Source organism: Mizuhopecten yessoensis, unplaced genomic scaffold, assembly GCF_002113885.1.
Source record: "Mizuhopecten yessoensis strain PY_sf001 unplaced genomic scaffold, ASM211388v2 scaffold11161, whole genome shotgun sequence".
Lineage (NCBI taxonomy): Eukaryota > Metazoa > Mollusca > Bivalvia > Pectinida > Pectinidae > Mizuhopecten > Mizuhopecten yessoensis.
Window position 1 is genome coordinate 1082007 of NW_018408910.1, and position 21999 is coordinate 1104005.

A 21999-nucleotide genomic window follows, 5' to 3' on the forward strand; every position below is an offset into this window, starting at 1 on the left:
AATCTGTTAGGATAGAGGATAGCGATGTGTTTTACATTCTGTATGACTATTGTTTCATGATTTTGCCTATAAACTGCCAGAATTTACAATGGCCATTGTTGTTTAAGAATTGTTATGTGAATTGTCACTTACCATAAAAACCTTTGTTTACAAACTGGTACCAATCTTACAACATCCAACTGGGGGCCACGGTGGCGGGTTCGATGCCTACATTTGGACAATCACGGTGACCGAGTGGTTCAGGCGTCTGACCGTCTACAATCACTAACCGTCCAACCCTTGGTTGCGAGTTTGATGCCTATGTGGGATAGTCGCGGTGGTTGAGTGGTTCAGGCATCTGACCGTCTACAATCACTTACCCTCCAACCATGGGTCGCGAGTTTGATGCCTATGTGGGATAGTCGCGGTGGTTGAGTGGTTCAGGGGCTGACCGTCTACAATCACTAACCCTCCAACCACTGGGTCGGGGGTTCGATGCCTACATTGGGACAATCACGGTGGCCGAGTGGTTAAGGCGTCTGACCGTCTACAATCACTAACCCTCCAACCCTGGGTCGCGAGTTTGATGCCTATGTGGGATAGTCGCAGTGGTTGAGTGGTTCAGGCATCTGACCATCTACTATCACTAACCCTCAACCACTGGGTCGCGGGTTTGATGCCTACATTGGGATAATCACGGTGGCCGAGTGGTCAAGGTGTCTGACCATCTACAATCACTAACTCTCAACCACTGGGCCGCGGGTTTGATGCCTACATTGGGACAATCACGTTGGCCGAGTGGTTAAGGCGTCTGACCATCTACTATCACTAACTCTCAACCACTGGGTCGTGGTTTTAATGCCTACATTGGGACAATCACGGTAGCCGAGTGGTTAAGGCGTCTGACCATCTACAATCACTAACTCTCAACCACTGGGCCGCGGGTTCGATGCCTACATTGGGACAATCACGGTGGCCGAGTGGTTAAGGCGTCTGACCATCTACAATCACTAACTCTCAACCACTGGGTCGTGGGTTCGATGCCTACATTGGGACAATCATGGTGGCTGAGTGGTTAAGGCGTCTGACCATCTACTATCACTAACTCTCAACCACTGGGTCGCGGGTTCGATGCCTACATTGGGACAATCTCGGTGGCTGAGTGGTTAAGGCCTCTGACCATCTACTATCACTAGCCATCCACCACTGGGTCATGGGTGTCAGGCCTATATATATATGGGACAGTCCCCAGGAACTGGCCTCAGGTCGTTTTTTTTTCTCCGAGCACTCTGGTGATGACCATAGCTGTTAATAAGATGTAAAACACAAACAAACCAAACAATGTCCAACTCAGTATTTTTAAAATCTGTATTGATTATGTGTTTCATATAACACACTTTTTCTAAAGCACCTTAATAATGTGACTGCTTTGTTTCAGAAAAGGGAAAATCGTGGAGATATTCTATTGCACTTTGAATGAGGAATTTTTCTTCTAATCGTTAAAACGTTTGACTTGATATACAGAAAGCAGTATCGGAGTATAATTATGACGAAACTAAATCCAAGCTGTTTACACAGTGACAGTAATTTTCCCCATTTATATGTTGCACTTGCCGTTTCCCTATATTGATTACACAGTCTTAATGTTTATTATGCACAAAAAGACGAAAATGGCATTATATGTAATCAAAAGACGTGGGTAGGGTTATAAATGTCTTTAGAAAACGTCTTCTTCTCGAAATCACTGACACCTAATGGAATCACAAGTTGTATTTATAAAACATCATGTTTATTTCATGTGTGGGATAGGAAATAATCTTTGAGAAAACATAATTTCGTTGTTTTATCACTCTTTCTTTCTATTGCTATACTAGGTTAAACAGGAAAATGATATTAAAGTACCCAAGAATGGACAATGTTTAATAGAAAATTAGATAAAGTTATTAAAGCTAGCCACACTTAAGAAGAAAATTAGTTAAAAACATCAGAGAAAAACAAAAACTAAAAATTAATTGAAAAATAAAGATAAACAAATATTTGTTTGTAACAAATCAATCAATTTCAAAATTATATTTTTCCTTATATTGGTATATTATTATACAGTACATGTATATCAATGTCAAACATAGATATAACAGAATGAAAAGGTGTTCAGATAATAAATATTTCAGCTTTAGAAACAAAAAATAGTAAAATAAATAATGATATCACCTCCAGTCCAGAAATGTTTAAACAACTCGCTCAATTATCACTGAATTTACGCAAATATTTTTATGATTGTGCTTGAAATGGCATATGTTTGAAATTTGAATTCATAGAAAGTGGATAATATAATATTGTACTTATTTATTATCCCTTATTTGGTTGTGTCTGAAATAAACCACTTTTGAGACAATTGACTTCACCATGAACTCTTAAATTAATTGGCAGCATCTACTGATGATGAGAAAACAGAATTTAGGTGCAATTTAACGGACATGTACATTTATCAAGCTGGTATAGGGAAGACAGATCTTCGCTAGCCAAGTGTTCGCTTCGTATATACTCCACTTACCCACTTAACCTGGTAAGTGGAGTAGTGTATACAAAACACTTGGCTAGCGAAGATGGGGAAGACATGGGTATTTATTCACCTTGTTGTATAACATCCCCCTCAAATTAAGGAAATATCTGGTGTCAAAGGTGAAAACAAAATGATACAAACCACATGCTTAGTCTGGTTGACAATGACAAAAATACAATGAAAAGATGGGATCACTTTCAGAAGTCACAAGTCCTGCATTTCAGGCAATACATGGGCCAAGAAGGATAACTCCTGTTCTGTTATTTGAAAGTATCTCTCAACTACAAATTGTACAGTTTAAAAAAAAACATGTTTTGTTTGATTTCATTTCTTTTTTCTTGGAAAAAAAGGAAAAAGTGTAATTTATAGTGATTTTTTAGATCAATTTGTGGTTGAAACATTAAATTAGATAAGTGTTATGTCAGCAATGTATAAGGGTATACCTTACAATATATACCATTAATCATTTTACCTGTGGTTTTAGTTATATCCCTTAACATTTGTAATTTAACCATGACCTGTTTTATGGAGAATATAGTAATTGTTTTCAATGACCTGAATCTTGTGTAACTCTCCAATACATAATCAATTATGTCCAAATGACCATTTCTGACATTTTTTTTACAAGTTTCTGGTTTAAGTGCAGAAATCGATCTGAAAAAGAAAACTATGAAGGTTAACTCATTCACCCCTGATGATACATTTGAACACTTTCAATTCAAAGGTCGGAAAAGTTCATTATGAAATTTCAGGGGTGAACGAGTTAACATGCATCTTTAATTATTCCTTAATTAGATAATGTGTATGTATATATGACCTTCCAATGTCCTTGAACCCTGACAGATCCTGACTATACAGCCACACCAGAAGCAAGTGTTAATGTTGTATCCTGGCAACCAGAAATTACAGGTTTCTTTATACCAGTTTGAAGGTCACATTTCAAATTTGCCATGTGACGTCATTATATATTTTTGCATTCCTTTTGCACACAATTTTAGACATTTTAGTCGGCAGCAAATGAACATATTGTATAACATATGCTAAAGTTAGAGTAATGTGGATTTGTTTTAATTTAACTGAATTATTAAAATTATAGTTTGATTTAAGTATTTCTCTTATTCAACTTGTTGCTATTACATTGATTTTAAATCGTAAGACCCTCATAACACAAAAATACAGAATGTACAGCTATTAAAACCGATCAAGGTTTTTTGGTCAACAAAATTGAATACAAATTTAGATTTACATGATTCAGTAAGTATTGATTTGACCATGGGATCAAAATCCACATTCCTTTTCTTGTTTGGTGAATTTTGCTGAAATGATAGTTCCTTGCAGCTGTTTAGCAACCATATAGAGATTGCAGTATTGCTCCATCCAATGGACGGAAATGTAGCTTACAGCCAATCAGAATTAACGTGTTTTTGCTTTTTCCTTTACACTGAAATGCTTTTTCTTTGACCTCGGAATGCAGCCGATGATGAGGAAGACTCTAATGTTGTGGGTGCCCCTATAGCTCTGCCCCTCGTGGGCATCCCCAACCCTAACCATCATGATACTCAGGTGGGCTCCATTCGTGAGGACGATGGAAGCCCACAGCAACTTGCAAATTATATCCACGAATCATGGCAACCGGACGAAATTCGATATAGGCGTCCTGTTAATCAATACCCAGGTAGTACCTCACCAAGTTACCGTGGAAACAGCATTCAAGGTCGCAGATTTCCAGGTACCTTGGATGTCTTTGACCCAGCTATCGTGATCAGAGATCGAAAAATATTGTGTATGTTTATTTCAATTCTAGTATGGAAGTTTTGTAATATAAGTGTTTTGTCAACAGTTGTCGTTACTTCCTCGACAACTGTTGTCACGTGTCTCTCCATCGGTCGTCATGACGATGGTTAACCTGGGTGATTTTCTCCGCCAGCATGTCCCCTTTTTCATTTGTGTTTGCCTTGTCTTTGGTGTTGTAATGTAGTTTTAATTTTTAGTGATAGATGTTGTACAAAATATATATGCAATATTTTTTAAACCAGCAAATGTTTGTGATAAACACAATGGTCAGATTTATTTTCCAGGAAATATACAGATTTTGATGTTTTGGATAGAAATCATCTTTGATAAAATGAGTTATTCCCCTTGACAAGCATAAACAAATACAAACATTTGTTGCTATGTCGGATTCTCTCACATTTGCTAGAACGAGAGACAATAACAAAAATGATTTTTGCTATTTTTCTCATTGATGTTTTATTTCTCCATTTTTTAAGCCAACAAAATTAGAAACAAGATTGGTAAAACGATTCATTCCTTAGCCATCTTGCGTATACGTATCACTGTGTATGGTAAAGTTGATTCCAACATGTCTGTTTATGTTCCATATATCATTGTTCTCTCTTGTTAGTGTCGGAGAATTTTTCAGTATTGATAGTTATATATTCTACGACAAAATTCCCACACTTAAATTACATATGTACTTAAATGAGAAATATACCGTATTCATCCTAATATGCGATTACAAAAAACAGGAGGGGTGCGTGCATGTACTTATTAAATTGCTTTGTGTTAAATTAAAGCCATCCGTATGCGTCAAATTGACTGGTCTCCCAGTCTTTAGTGGTAAATGCCCTGTTGTTACTGCAGAAGTGATTAATGTATCGGTAAGATTTTATGAGATCTTGCAGCAGGATGGATGCTAAATGGTCGTGTTTCCCGACAATTGTGACCAACAACATGACCACTGAAATACAATGGTGGACGCAAGTGGGTAGGACAGTTTTACAGTCAATTCAGATGATAATCACGTGAGGTTAGTGATAGAAAAGCAGAATTAGAAATGATAAAAACTTCTGGAGTTGAATAATGGAACTGATATTCACTGGTCAGATTTTGAACAGATAGATCTATTGGATGACTATAGTTATATAAAAGTGACCGATAATGAAAACGATCGTGTTTGGGATGAGTTTGACTTTAAACATTTATGCAATCTTTCAAAGGATGAATGGAATAACTTGACGGAGACAGTTGGCGTAATCTTGAATCAGAAAATGATGCTTAAGATACACTGGCTTATATTGCATAGTAATGTAAAGGCTAAAGGGTGCAAAGTCTTCTGCAAAAAAAATAATGATTAAATTGGCAGCTCCGTGAAGTAAGCAACCTTTTGACAGATTTTAATTAAGCACACCCATCCTCTTTCTAAGAAAAGTGGTGAGGCTAGCTTATAGCCTGGGCAGGTTCACTTATTTGGTTGAATACGGTATGCACGATTTATCCATGATCACTATAGATATAAAACAAAATAAGCTCTTCAAAATTTTCATGTTTTTAATCTGTTGCTAACTCACATAACATTAAAAATATTTCACGTAATTTGTGTGAAAAATTCTCCTCAAAATTTTGTTCAGCTCAGCTATGCATATGATTTTAATCAACTCTTTTATCATTAATTCCTTTTTTTTACTCAGAATAACATGTATAATAGAAAAATCGCCCCTCCTTTCAACTGCCACGTTAACCCTCCCCCAAGTGTTTCTTGCTGCTTGCGGAAAAAATGCATTTTTGCAATGCAAAAAGTTTGAAAATACTTTTTATGTTTTGTATAGCTGCATTAATTATACTGTTAATATTTCCTGTGTGTTTAGTGCGCTATTTATGTATTGTTTCTGTCCTGATTTTCATGCCGAGTGCTACGTATATATAGTCCAAAGCTTTAGATATAGCTTTGATGTATGTTGAGGCGTTATCGATTTAGATGTGAACATTTTAAGATTCTGCCAAAAAAAAAATTCTACGAAAATTATTGTTTTTTCTCGGAAGAAAACAAGATTTATGTTTAAAATGAATTTGCTTAAAAATTAAACGACAAGTTTGCTGTGTCAATATCTCATCAAATGCTTTAGCTGGTGATTCAGTAGCTTCTCCCAAGGTAGCAAGTCTTAATGTATGTATTTAAAAACTTTTTAAACAGTCACAAAATTTTAAGAAACTAGACCGAGTGAAACTATGCAAAAAAATAACAACAGATGATTTCCTAGGGTAAAAAAAAAGTAAAAAGTAAAACAAATGTCACTCTAAATCCCAATGTTGCGATCTCCTGGCTTTCTTCAAGGGCAAAAAACAATGATTTATTCAACATCTACCTCCAAAGCAGCAAGATGCATGTTACTTGAATCAATTGTTGACTTTCTCCCTCAAAGAAGGACAGGAGGCAGAAATTTTGGACTTAGAGTGACATTTGTTATGTTTTTTATGCAAATACAATCGGAAATTTAAGAAAATTTTACTTAAATTTTTGGCTTCTTTAAAAATTAATAAACCAATAAATATAAATATAATAAATCAGGTATTAACCATTCAACTAAATAAATCAACTTAAAATTGCCAGTCTAAATCACTGACATTTACTGTTCAACTCCGACTATGTCAAGGTATTTTTTGTCCATTGAAGTCACAGACATTGGCTTTTTAACTTAAACAGATTAAAATTTAAAATACTTCTCATTATTGATTAAAGACATTTACTGTTCAACTGAGATTAAACAAAATTAGGAGAATTACTAAAAAAGAATGGTATTTGAAATCACAGAAATTTACTTTTCAATTTATATGGATTTAAATTACAAAATACTCTTCAAAATTAATGAAAGAGATTGAGCATCTAACTTAAACTGAAAACATTATTTTAAGCTGCAAATATTTAGTGTTCAACTTCGGATAAGATTCGAATTTTCAGACATTTACCGTTCGTAGTGACAATTTAAAGTGAAGAACATAATTCAAAATCATTTACAGAAAATTTCTTTTTGTCAAGCGAATCAGTCTTTAAAGTTGCCTTGTTAGGACCACGGGGTTGTCTGTGCTTGACAGATAAACGGCCTAAAATCAATGTATCGTCAATTACTGGTAACAAGGCTAGTTCGGGTGAACCAATGTTTGATGGACGAAGCCTGTAATTGAAAGAGCAGCGTCTGTATGGTCGGTAATATTACAGATGTAACAGCAGAATAGTCGGTTTAGGCTATTATATAAATGCTTTCATCTTTAAAGGTCTTGGCAGAATATATTCTGTAATTTTTTGATGGTTTCATAGTGACATAAATGCACATTTAGCAAAAGCCGTTATTGCTTTGCTTAGCATTTAGCATGAACCTAGCCTTGTTATTAAGTTTGTTTGAACAGCCGATCAGCATGTATTTAGCAGTGTTTACCGGCTGTTTTTAATCAGAATNAAATTTTTTTTTTTTTTTTTTTTTTTTTATCTTTGCTGTTATTTGAGAGCTTTTACTATTGATCATTTATGTTGAATTTTACCAAATTATTTCATAAATTTTACATTTTTAGTAAAAAAAAAGATCATCCTTATATTATATGTTATTTTTAGTTGACTAGGATGTTAGCGATTCTCAATAATGTTTTCAGATTCAGAAATTATTAGATATGTTAAGGCATCAATTTACTAATTTGAAATTCTGTTTTTTGTATATTGTAATATTCAGGATATTGATATTCTAATCTGTTCCAACATGAATTTCTTTCTTTTCCATGAGAATATATAGATTGTCCCTATACACTAAAAACAGTTTTGTTGTCATTGACAACAGGTTTTTTGTTGTTGTTTTTTTGTAAAATGTAGATAATATTTATGAGGATTTACATACATATCTACAGTAAAACCTGTCCTATCTGACTCCTTGGTTTTATGACATCCGTATAATATTACACAATGATGTTATCTCATCAAATGACAGAATTGAACTTTTATATTTAGATGCTCAAGTGTCTAATCTGACCAAACTTTTTTCACACCACAGGGTGTCAGATTAGACAGGTTTATATGGTATAGCACATGATGTCAGATTAGACAGGTTTATATGACCAACATGTGTTATATCACAGGGTGTCAGATAAGACAGGTTTATATGGCTAACATGTGGTGTAATTCACAGGTTTTACTTTAGATATGATATGAAATGAACCTGTTCAAAATTATGTCGGTTTTATTAAAAAAATAAAATTAATAAAAAAAATATGAATAAAAACAATGAATTTGATACTAGGTAGAGTGATAACAATGTTAAGGTTTGTGGTATAGATATATGTTTAGGGTCAGTGTTCTTAATTGTACTGTATAACTTTAAGTGGTTCCTAGTATCTTATTAGAAATTAGAAACATGTAGCCGTAATTTCTTATCTGTGAAGATTATAGCATTTTCTTCTTTTCTCATTCAACAATTTGCTTCCGGATTTCTTTTTAATGGCTGAGAAAAATAGAAAATAAAAAATTCAACTACTGGATAACAAAACTAAATTCATTGTTTAAAAGAAGTTTAAAAGTTGTATCTGCAGCAACGGTAGTGTATTGATTTAACTTGAGCAGAATATGTGTGCCATACATGTATTCATTGTTATTGATTTTCCAGTTAAACGTGCTTAACGAAAAACAAACAAATTAAAAGCACTTTACTTTGCAAAAGTATCTTATCAACAGCACTGTATTTCTTCCAATTCTTAACAGAAACTTTAGGTTGGTTATTTTTGACACTAATTGTCTCTCATGTCGTATTTCATTGATTGTGCAACATCTTTGTTTGAATCAACATTGACACTTGGTTTTGATTTTGGCAGCCATTTCGGGATGTCAGCGAGATAACGGGGGCTGTCAACATGACTGTCAGGACGGGTACGATGGAAATCACTACTGTAGCTGTCGAACTGGCTACATCATCAACTCAGACGGCAAAACCTGCGACAGTAAGATCATTTTACTTTTGTTCAATAATTTTTCTCTCACAGAATTTGTTCTTTAGCAAAAATCTGTATTCACTACAGTTGAAGACTTATAAGCAGTGCAGAATTGCAAAATTCAAAAGAAAGATCATTCTTATGTTAAATTAATAAAGTCTATGCATGCTTAGGATGGGAGGTTTGAGAACCTTAGCCATTGTCGGAATTAACCCAATCTTGTTCAGGTACTTGTCTTTTTTTCCGTGTACCTCATTAGTTTGAAAAATATATTAATTTTTTCATAGTTAAATATCCTATCTTGTTCCTCATATTAAATATATACTCTGCACTGCTAAATCTTTGCTTTTTCTTTGACTTGTTTTTACCTTCCCTGTCCATTGATTTTCTTTACTATGATTGTTCTTACATTGTACATGTTGTTATCCCCCCTGTCCAGTTACATGTTGTTATCTCCCCTGTCCTGTTAAATGTTGTTATCTCCCCTATCCAGTAACCTGTTGTTATCTCCCCTATACAGTTACCTGCTGTTATCTCCCCTGTCCAGTTACATGTTGTAATCTCCCCTGTCCTGTTACATGTTGTTATCCCCCCTGTTCTGTTGTTTGATCTGTAATTTGACATGTTGTTACCTCCCCTGTCCTGTTACATGTTGTTATCTCCCCTGTCCTGTTACATGTTGTTATCCCCCCTGTTCTGTTGTTTGGTCTGTATTTTGACATTTGTTATCTTCCCTGTCCTGTAACATGTTGTTAACCCCCCTGTTCTGTTGTTTAATCTGTAATTTGACATGTTGTTATCTCCCCTGTCCTGTGACATGTTCTCCCCTTTTCTGTTACATGTTGTTTTCTCCCCTGTCCTTTTACATGTTGTTACCTCCCCTGTCCTGTTTTATGTTGTTATCTCCCCTGTCCTATTATGTGTTGTTCTCTCCCCTGTTCTGTTGATTGGTCTTTATTTTGACATTTGTTATCTCCCCTGTCTTGTTACATGTTGTAACTTTCCCTGTTCTGTTATATGTTATCTCCCCTGTCCTGTTATAAGTTGTTATCTCCCCTCTCCTGTTGTTTGTTTGTATTTTGACATGTTGTTATCTCCCCTGTCCTGTTACATGTTGTAACTTCCCCAGTTCTGTTATATGTTGTTATCTCCCCTATCCAGTTACATGTTGTTATCTCCCCTGTCCTGTTACATCTTGCTATCTCCCCTGTCCTGTGAAATGCTGTTACCTCCCCTGTCCTGTTACATGTTGTTTTCTCCCCTGTCCTGTGACATTGTGTCACCTCCCTGTCCTGTTGTGTGATCTGTATTTTGACATATTGTTATCTCCCTTGGTTTGTTTAACAGTGAAGGATCCATGTCGAGACAGAAACGGTGACTGTGAACAGAAATGTTTGAACGAGAGAGGACGGGCCGTGTGTCGATGTTTTGTGGGCTACAAACTGTCTCAAAACGGCCGTGACTGCGAAGGTTATTTTCACCAATGGAAAAAAATCAAAAAGAAAATCAATCATTCATGCATATTCAACAGCATTTTGTAGAAAAGAAAAAATATTAGAAATTTTATGTCAAAATGGAATAAGTATTATTAGAATTATTATTATAACCAAGTTTCATTTGTAGTGATGTAAACGATTATTGTTATTGGTTATGAAATAGACAAACAGTTTGTTTTGCTTAGATTATGATAAAATCTTTAATGGTAAACTTGAGATAGCAAGGGTAATTGACATAAGCAGGGTATTTGAGATAACCCAGGTATTTGACATTTGGGTATATGCAGAATTTGACATAACTGGAGTATGTTTTTTTACACTACAATATATGGCAAAATCCAGGTATTTGAGATAAAATGTAACACATTTTGACTGCATATGGTTATAGCCATTTTGTGCTCGACAGATATGGATGAATGTGAGGCAAACAATGGCGGATGTACACAGGCCTGCATCAACACCCAAGGATCCTTCACCTGTACCTGTACGCCAGGCTACCAGCTCGGGGTCGACGGCCGATCCTGCTACAGTAAGTGTCCACTCCAGTCTCATTTTATGAGTTTTGTGAAAAGTCATATGTGATTAACAATTCTTATCAAAGCAAATTCTAATTCATTAAAACCAATAAGATACAATCAGGTTTTAACTCATTTACCCCTGAAATTTCATAATGATATATTCCAACCTTTGAATTGGAAGAGTTTAAATGTGTCTTCAGGGGTGAATGAGTTGAGGCTATTACCTATCATCAATGATGGGAGATTTAACTTCATTGATATGAGATCTTTGATTTACAGGAGATCAGATTTCAAGATAAATAAAGCAACTTTTCTAGATATTGAGATTCTTTTTTAGTCACACTTTCATCATTTTGAGAGGACTCGCTGTGAATTCAGTTTCAAGTGCACACTTTGTGAAGACAATTACAGAAATGCATTAATGTGTCAAGTCTGCCATCAAAGGATTATACATGTCTGGCTTTAACTCCGGTGTGGTGTCATATAGTAACCACGTGATCATTTATTTTAATAACGTGCATGTCCCTTCTACCCCTAGGTAACTTTAGTAGACTCTACCATACATTTATCATGATGTGTCTTTTATGGTCTACAGCGGTGAAAGGGTTAAAGAAATGTAACCCTTCATTCCCAAAAGAAATTAAGTCCAGAATGAGAATTTCAAGGTTCACATTACACTACCATGTTAATCATAGACATGCATCAAGGGAAATAACTCTTGAATTTTTGTCCTAGCTTTTATCTGCACAGTTTAGTTGTTTCTTAACAGTCTGTCCCACTTCTAACATCAATACCAATATTTTGTGAGTTTTGAATACCTCAATTTTCAAAGTGTATACAATTTCTGTGAAAAAATATTGTATCATTTTTAATTTATTTGGTATCTTAATGGATAAAAAAAGGAATTTTGGAGATGGGGAGGTTGGTGGGGGGTTGGGGAGGTTGGGAGATTGTTTATTTAATTCATTTATTGGATAATGAAAATCTGGGTTAGTGTTCAAATTTCTACATATAAAACAGCTTATTATGGTGTTAACTCATTCATCCCTGAAATTTCATAATGAACTATTGCAACCTTTGAATTGGAAGAGTTCAAATGTGTCCTCAGGGGTGAATGAGTTCAAGAATCTCTTTTATTATCTATCTGTTATGTGAATATTGTTTGTGAAGGTGGCAATGTTGTTAAAAATGTTTTTACGATATTAGATTACAACAGAATTAACTTTACAAAGGCATTTACCCGGTACAATATCGGGTAAGGGGTCAGTGTTATTAGCTAACATGTTTATGATTGGGTAAGAGCTGGGTGAGTGAAGTAAATAATATCTGAATGGACCATTTACCGGTGTATAAGAGGGGCGTTTAATATACTAAGGTTCGGGGGATAAAGGTAAGTTTAATGTCTCGTTAGATATTGATCTATTGATGCAATCCTTGCGATGATTTCTCTGTCTTTTTTCCTGTTTCCATTTTCACCATTGCTAATAATGAAGGTGCCACTTGCGTCTATGGTAGGTATTGCTGTTGTCACCTTTCTTCACCAGACTTACCCGCCACCAATCCTCGTCCATTAGTTAAGCCCCAGATACCCCCCACCCCCACCCTTCTTTAATCTGAATCACCCCAATCAACACCTTCTACAAACGTGGAGCTGATTTTCTATCTCCAACTTTCCTGAACCATTTTCTACAGTTTAGACCTGTAGTTTGAAATATTTTTTGAAAATAAATCTTGATGTTGTGTCATTTTATTTCAGATAATTGTAGACAATATGTTTTCATATGATTTTTAGGTCAATATTTTTTCCGTTTACATTTATAGAATACAAATTTTTCGTAATTATTTATTGAGATGTATGTTGTCAATTTCACATTCATTTCTTGTCAAAATATTTTTTATATTTATTCATAGATGTTTTTTTCTTCATTTCTATTCATGGATCAACACATTTTCCTGTCAATCAACATTTTTTAATACTATTTGAGTTTAGTTCAGCATGATTTATATATTTATTCTTAAAAAGATCAGGTTTTAATATATACAATCGTAAATCTTATATAGATCATAACTTTGTGTGTTATATGTTTTCATATCATCATACCTATAGAGCAATCATACCTATTGATTTATTTTCTAAGAATGGTCTGTTTCCATATTATTCCAAGATCGATTATATGTTTGTATGTATATTTAAAAAAACAGCTGAGTTTTTTTTCCAGAGATCATTTATGAATATTTTTTTTTATATATATCATATGTTTAATTAGAAAAATATGTTTTGATATAAATTTGTTACTTCTAAATCAATTGAATGAATTTTAAAGATGTATATTTGTTGCCAAATTTTTATTTTACTTTTGTTTTTTAGAAATAGAGTTTTGTGGTTTTTTTTTTGTATCTGTTAGAGGTTATTATAGTTGTGTACTTTTGTGTTTTTTCGATATGAGTGTTTTTTGTATATAAATTTTACAAGGTGATAGAAATACATGTACTACAAAAAAAATGCAAAAGTTGGGATTTTAATAAAAGGTGGTTAACAATGATTGTTTTTAAGGTTGAAATCATTATCTGACCCAAAGCATTAACCTATTGATAAGAAAACCCCTCGGGAGCCCTACATTTAAAACTAATTTAATTTAATTTCAACTTATAACATCGTGGATCACGTGGATCTTAATTGATTTAGAAAATACGTACTGATTATTTTCTATATTCGTCAAATTTGATTTAAACTTTGTTTTGGTAAAATCAGTCACTGCATGCATTTCTCTGTACCTGAATTTTTTTAAAAAAAATTCTGTCTGTATTCAATTAAATCAAAATTGCTTCTTGCCATATTTTTTCTGTGGTTAATAAACTCAAACTTTAGAATATATCATGGAAAAAAAAAATATACAAAATCAAATAATTAGACCTTGGAACCATTTTGAAATTCAACTGTCTTTCAACTTGTTTTACAAGTAAATGTATTGACATATGACTCCTTTTAATATTTATGATCAAGGTAGACATTTTATAGATGAGAGCCTCACTAATTTTAAGTATTTTCAAGCATTATTATCATTATTTCCTTGTTTTGTGAATTAAAAATAGCAAACTGAAATAAAAGAGGACAGTATCATATCATATGCTTCAAAGTCCAGGTTAATCTCTGTGGTTAAAGTATGCTGTACCTGGGCAATGCTATTTCTCTGTGTGGACACTGAAAAATTCTATTTCTCAATAGGTAAAATAGGACATATCAGTTCCTGCACATTTACAATAAATATAAAGATGCATAAAAAGTTGTTTGACTAAATTTTGTTAAATTTAGTTGTCATTTCCATGTTGAGGCATTTTCCTTCTTGACTTTGATAACATTAGTGTTGGTTATTGAAAGTTAATAGCTTCAGTAAGAACAAATAATTGCAAGTGCTCTCTGTCCATCAGTAGTTAAAACATTCTAAAAATAAGCAAGAACTGATTTTTGTGAATATAGGCCTTTTGTAACTGAGTGTAGTTTTTACATTTATGTAGTAAAATTTCTATAATTTCATAATTGTTGCATGTATAGAGGATCTGTCATAAGTTTCCCTTCATATTAGATTTATGATACAAGTTTTGGATTTTTGATGTTTGCGAGTAACATAAATCTAATATGAAGGAAAACCAATAACAGATTCTTTTTATCATATATTACAAAGTAAACTGTATAATTATGACCTGAAACGAATATTTTGCATTTAGCCGCCACTGAAACTATAAAAATGACGTCCCCTTCACAATGATGTGACGTCACATTGACTGTTCCTATTTTATTGTGACGTCATTTCCGGAGTGATATTACACACGTTACATAAATATAATTTATGTGATGGCTTTATGACACTGCATAACACGATATTCATATGATAAAAGTGGATATGACATATATTGTAGTTCTGTATCTGATCATCTGGAGAAACTTGTTAAGGGTCCCTGCCCAACTGCAGTGTGTTATTCCTATACACAGTAGCCTCCCCTTAACTCCTGTTTAGATATAACTGTAGCACAGTTAAGTCAAGTCCATTGACTAGTTAGCTCAATCGGTTAGACCAATAGTATATCAATCTGAAGTCCAGACTATGCCGCTGATTTAATAAAATTTTACACTTAATTTAACACTGTTGTTGATTATATTTTGTTTATTTTATCTTTATTATTTCTCAGAAAAGGTATAGTTTTACTTTTCAAAAATGTTTTATCAAAGCTATAGTAATGCCCGAAAATAACTTGCAAACCTTTGTTACAGTTTTTAGCAGTGTTACAAGGAACCTTAAGCATTGTTTGATTTGCTTACATAATACATGTTTTATATTTCAACTCTTTCAATTTCAGTCCAAATGTACTTTACATAAAAAAAATAAAAAATTGTACATATATTATTTTCAGATTTATTCTAGAAAAATAGATTTGCATATTAGGTTGAATGCTTTTCTTGTTAAAATCTAAAAATTGGATGTCCGTGTATGTTGTATTATTTATCTTTGCTGTCAGGTTGAAATCTGTCAGTCTTGTTTTAAAACGAACCAGTATCTCTTCAACCACATGACAATTTTGAAGATTGGAAATTCTCTATGAGTTAAAAATAACTCACTACTGCAATTGAAAGCTTTGAGGACATTTTTGTGATTTCTCAAAAAGGGGGTAAAAGACAGTGACTTAATTAATTGGATAAAAAAAGCTGATTATTTTATCAGAAATTTGCCCTGAAAAAATTGTAACACTGGCATTCATAGCATCTTCCTTTCAGCAATTGTCGATTGTCTATTGCCAAATAGTTCATGATTAGTAACCAATGAAAACTGCTTTTACATCAGTAACATGGTAGATTCACAATAACATACTTAGAAAACACTATTTTTTGTGGGTTTTATAATTTTATTGATTTCGTGGGTACTCTTCATCCACCAAATCATGTGTCCACAAAGTAGTTACAGATTTGACATAAAGCTGTTTTCCATATGAATGATTTCATTTAGCCACAAACTTGTGTTATTTGAAAAATTACAGAATTTAGACCCACATAATTTCTGATTTCACAGTACACATTAACTTACATATGTATAATACAATTATATAATGTATTAGTGTGTTAACAATGCAGTATAAAATATTCATGCTCTGTTGTAAAAATTGCTTTTTTGAAGGTTGATTCTCATGAACTTTGTTAGATATTTCAATCAAGAACGAACAAAGGCTCATATAATAGCATGCTAAAACTTAACCATTATTTTGAGATTAGTAATTTCTATGGAAATCTTAAAACTTATATTTTTCATTGTTTTTAATGTAAATCAAAGCTTTCAAATAACTGCTAGCCTTTCCACATGCTGTTTTTAATAAATTTAATTTATGCATTTAGACAAAATAATTTATTAACTATATTAGTTTCCATATCAACCAGTTGCCAAAAAATATTCTCGTGATGAAATATTATTTTCATTATTGTGACATTATCATTTCTAAGTGACTTGTGATAATTGTAACAGCAAAGTCAGCTGGCAATCAGTCAGTCATTTCATTTATTTATAAATGTAAAAATATGTTATCAAACATTTATTTCTAATCAATGTGTCTTAACACTTGTGTTGTGCTTTTGGCGTGGCCGTCATTCAGAGGTTCGGAAGGCTAACCAGGTCACAGGTCAAGGTAAACATTAGGTTTTGTTTCTATTTTTATCAGCGTTGTCTGTGTGTTGTCTATTCTTTTGAATATTTTTAGTAATTGCAAAATATGTTTTTTAGTTTCATACATATTTGTTAAAATATGATATAGATTACATATTTTTTGTAGCATTTTATTGTAGAAAACAAATATTTTCGTTCTTCTAATATTTATGAATTTTGCAATAACATAAAAGTATGAATAAAATCAATTTCAGAATTATATTTTTTTTTGTTAGGGAAGGTTGATTTGAATAGAAAAAAAGTAAACCAATTGATTTAAGAAAAATAAATTGAAATAAAAATTCTAAATAAGTGAAGACATTATAAAACATATTTTGACTTTAACTGCCCTGTAAGAAAGACTAGTAAAATACAATGTACAATTATTCCCCAGTATTGAAGTATTGTTTAAATTTAGGATTTGTAAATCTAGACTATAATTGATTAACTATGATTTTAATTGTCTAGTTGGTGTATTCTATAAGGTACATCTTCATAATGTCACCGTATTGTTTATCCTGCCATATGTGAACCAGAAAAATGATGTAATGAAATTTGTAATCTGTAATTCATAAGTACCTCTATTATGTTTTGAGCAAAACAGTGATCATCAAGGTATACGTACACACTTTGAATGTCAGGAGTTCAGACTCTGAATAATGTTACTTTAACCTAGCTTTTACCTGTGTAATAAAAAATTGAAAAGATTGAAAAAACATTGAAAAGAAAAAATTGTACCTTAGAAAGTACAACTCTGAATATAATGTATCAATAAAAATTGGATAACTTTTAACTTTATGTGGTGGGAGGGGGAGGGGGACTTCTAATTTCTCTTGTTGAAAATGGACAATGAAAAGAAACAATCATATTTTTGGAATACAACTCTGAACATCAACAACACTAAAATTTGTTACATTAAACTTCTTCGGAGAAAAAAAAGTTCTAAAAATCTTCCTTTACCAACACTGGAGGATAAATCACATATGTATCAATGGAGAATGAGGTTGACATTATGGAGTTGTGCGCTACAGCAAACCCCTCTACACAGTATTGAGCACTCTTTGTTTTTCTCCATTTAGTTTTCATCCATACCGGAAATTGTGTTTACTGTAAGACATTTCATCTGGCCATGAAATGTTGTCTTTGTCACCTTTATTGTGTGTGAATGCCACGGAACCTCTCTAACATGACCGCATTTTATGTGTGATAAACCACGGGGCTTCCACTATCCACCCTTTACTTATCCTGTTGTCCCATTTAATTCTGTGAACATTTATCTGGTGTTCCATTATCCAACAATTATCCAGTCCACCCCTGAAGACATATTTGAACTCTTCCAATTCAAAGGTTGGACAAGTAAATTATGAAATTTCAGAGGTGAATCAGTTAATTTACCCAGACACTATTTATATCCAGTTGTCCTTTTATCCAGAAAATATGTGCATTGATACTATTTATTGTATGTTATCATATTTCTCTGTCAATATGAATAAGCACAGTCCCCGTTCTACAGTTCGTAGAAAAAACATTATGACTTTTCATTTTCCTGCAACAAGCGCAACCTCAATAATTAACTTTGAGCTAGAGTTCAAGTGTTTGACCCCAGGTTAAATTCAGGATAAATATGGTAAATTGTTTTTGAAGGGAGATAACTCTTACAAAATCATGGGTGTATAATGGGTAATTAGGTATTCGATCGATCGTCAGTGAGCAGGTAGCTCAATTAGGAGAGTGTCCATCTAAGGTTTGGACGGTCCTGGGTTCAAACCCCAGTCATGCCATTGCATTTCTCTTTTTCCTGTTACATATTAGCACTTAGATAACAATTTTACCCAATTGTAAAAGAAAAATATAGTTTTTCCATACAACACTTATATTAAACATCTGCTGTAACAGGGGTTGGGTATCCGAGGACTGACTTTTCACACGTAATATGTCGTAAAACCCGAATTTGAATTCTTTTGACAGTTTCCAGAAATCAAAATTTCGATGAAATTCCAATATTTTTCTTGAAAATCAGTGTTTTAAAATTGAAAGTAAGCAATTAATGTTTAGAGTGGTTTCATGTCCTGTCTGTTTAAAAAGTTTTATGTAGTCCGGTTTTTTAAAGTTGTTTCTGTGAAAATGTACTGCAATACTGTAACTTTATTTATGATTTTCAAGTTTCTGTTTAAATCTTACGTTTTGCTGTGTTTATTTTTCTATTTAAAGAATAAATGTTGGTGTGATGATGTACAAATGTAAATGGCTTCATCCAGAAAATTTGCTGAAAATTTGGAAAAACTTTCTATCATAATAAAGCATGGTAGTCATGTCCTAATGACTTGGTAATATTTCTGCTTGTAAGTGTTTTTTAGAAAACTGTCGTTATCATTTGATCAATAAAATATTTCAATTGAGGAATTGTCGAAAACTACACAAATGTTCAGAGAAATTGACAGACTCAGGGGCCCCAGACAGGAGGTCTGATGAAGTCTGCAAAAAGCCACCTGGATCATCCATTGTTGTGATGCATGCTGTCTTAAGGATCCCTGTCCCAAGGATGCTGGTTTTTCGTATATAGAGTAACCTCCCCTTAATTTCATTTTTGGTGATAGTCTATTGCACAGCTGAGCCAGGGCAATTCCGTTAACCAGGTATCTCAGATGGTTATAGCGACAGTATAATAATCTGAATTCTCAGGTTTTCAAGTCCTCAGGTCTGGCCACGAGCACACTGGGGTGTTTTTTTACACTCAGAAACTGTTATTGATCATTTTTGTTGAATTAATCTCCAATATTTTTCACAAAAGCCTTGTAAGGTATGGTTTTCCTTTCAGAAATATTTTATCAAAGTTATATAGTTGTAACGGAAAAGTCAGATCCAACCGCATAGTTACAGGTTTTGGCAGTGGAACAGGGATCCTTAATTGCCTATATTCACAGTTTAGTTTCTGTTCTCATTTTAAAGTATTGATGTGGCAATGGTATTGAAAAGCATACTGTATTACGCCAGTGTTTTTATCAGCAACATGATCAGGTTTGTAGTAACAGTTGTCTAGTTGCCAACACGGTCAGCACAATTTGACCTTCAAGAAAAGATATCAAATTGAAATTGTGTTTCACAGTGGACTATCAGAAAGTCTTTGAATGAAATATAACATTTTGAAATTGATACCGATTGCTTAGGCATTATAATAAGTTTTATTGATACAAACAAGTTTGTGTGTTACAATCCTTGACTCGTTATCGACAAATACGTTTCTATAAAATATCACATATATATAGCTTCAGCCATCTGCATGAATGTGTATTCTGCAGAACTTGCTAAAACATTCCGTTATACATTTTATATCTTTCTACCTACCCTTTGTACTTACAATTTACCTGTACCTGTGAAATTAATATAGCTATGTGGACGTAAATGACATAAATATTAATCTCAAGATATATTTTTTTGACAGTAAGATGCATATCAAGCATGAAAAGGACGAGGCGTGTTGTGAATATCTTTTAATAAATGTGAATTTACAAGTGGTTTACTTCAAGTACGCAGGTTAGCTGATGGAAATTCTATCTGCTCCAAATTGGAGTTGTTTAGATCTTAGTTATGTAATTTTTTCATATTAAATAAAAAAAAGGTGTCGGATGGTGATATGTAGATGCATACAAATCAACTTTGATGTTGGTTATTCAGTACCATGAAAGTAATGCTGCTCTTTAATATTAGATTTCATTAAAAAGAGAGTTTTGTTTACCTGCCTTCCATGTGCGTAGTTACATGTATTTAAGAAATTATATAGGTTTCAGCCATGCACCATGTTTGAAATGGAGCAAGCATATAATTCACAAGAATTTTAAGATGGTGGTCATTGGGTGCTCTCCAGGTTTCTTTCCATTTGTTTTGACGTTGATTTGTATTTTGTATCCACCAGGGATTCAAATGGAGGTTGTGGACAGTTGTATGGTCAATAACGGTGGATGTGCACACATTTGTCGTCACGGCCCTGGAGGACCAATCTGTAGCTGTCGTCACGGTTACATTCTCCAAGCTGATGAGAAGTCCTGTGCAGGTACATAGTTATGAAATTTTTCATCCAATCTGATCAGTCATTTTAAAGATTTTATAATTGAAATGAATTTCGAAACTTTCAAAACTTAATATTAATCATTAGCAGATTTATTTATTTTTTAAAATATTTTTAATGTATTTTATTTTTTATTTTTTATTTTTTCATCCAATCAACAAACTGATTGATGACTTTAAAAACAATAAAGCATGATGGAAAATTGTGACTCCCAAAATGATGATGATCGAATACTGTGTACAGGGAACTTTTCTTTGCCGTTTAACACTTTCGCCTTTTTCACCTTCAGTAATGAGTGTGAATTTATAAGCGCCATGCAACATTAGCAAACGACATAATAAATATAGCAATCGAATGCGAAGGGCGAAATTAGCACAGGGCGAAAGTTTTGCCGTATACAGTAATTCAAATGACATCTAATCTATTAAGTCTGAATCAGAACAAGTGTGACATCAAATTTTGAATAATACTTGAGTTTATGACATTTTTCATTATAAATAGATGTGTTTGTCAATATTTTTTATTCCCAACAGATGCTAATGAGTGTGAGTTAGGAGAGGCGTGCTGTGTCCAGCTCTGTACCAATAATCCCGGAGGATACACCTGTGGGTGTCGGCCAGGTTTCGTCCTCAATAAGGATGCCTGTGCCTGTGATGGTAAGTCCAGTCTCTCAACCAATCATATCTCACTATATATTTGTGATCATGTGATTGATTTGACATGGTCACGTGACAATGTCAACCAAATAATTCACCTGGTTGTCATCAGTTTGATGGGATAACAAAATGTTTATAGTATCGTTTACAAGTGTTGACTCTTAATTATATGGTAATATCTCCTGAATGTCATATTTCCAACAGATGTCCTCTGATAATGACAAATATATGATAATTATAAACAAAATCATGTCTTTGACATTTTATTCCAATTTCTTGTGGTCAAC

The 21999-nt window shown here is 33.3% G+C and overlaps 1 protein-coding gene across 5 annotated transcripts in view; it reads left to right on the forward strand.

The window, feature by feature from the left end:
- The window catches only part of LOC110467125 (multiple epidermal growth factor-like domains protein 6), a 220468-nt gene that overhangs the window by 160483 nt on the left and 37986 nt on the right, over nucleotides 1–21999 (forward strand). Inside the window, exons 7-14 of one of the 5 annotated variants that reach the window (XM_021524057.1) lie at nucleotides 4017–4325; nucleotides 9173–9298; nucleotides 10637–10759; nucleotides 11192–11314; nucleotides 12797–12814; nucleotides 16941–16973; nucleotides 20904–21041; nucleotides 21590–21712. In XM_021524057.1, coding sequence (XP_021379732.1) covers nucleotides 4017–4325; nucleotides 9173–9298; nucleotides 10637–10759; nucleotides 11192–11314; nucleotides 12797–12814; nucleotides 16941–16973; nucleotides 20904–21041; nucleotides 21590–21712 — 993 coding nt within the window. Of the gene's footprint in view, nucleotides 1–3385; nucleotides 3452–4016; nucleotides 4326–4812; nucleotides 4888–9172; nucleotides 9299–10636; nucleotides 10760–11191; nucleotides 11315–12796; nucleotides 12815–16940; nucleotides 16974–20903; nucleotides 21042–21589; nucleotides 21713–21999 lie in introns of all 5 variants that reach the window. The other 4 variants (XM_021524059.1, XM_021524058.1, XM_021524060.1 and 1 more) reach the window with 4 other exon arrangements.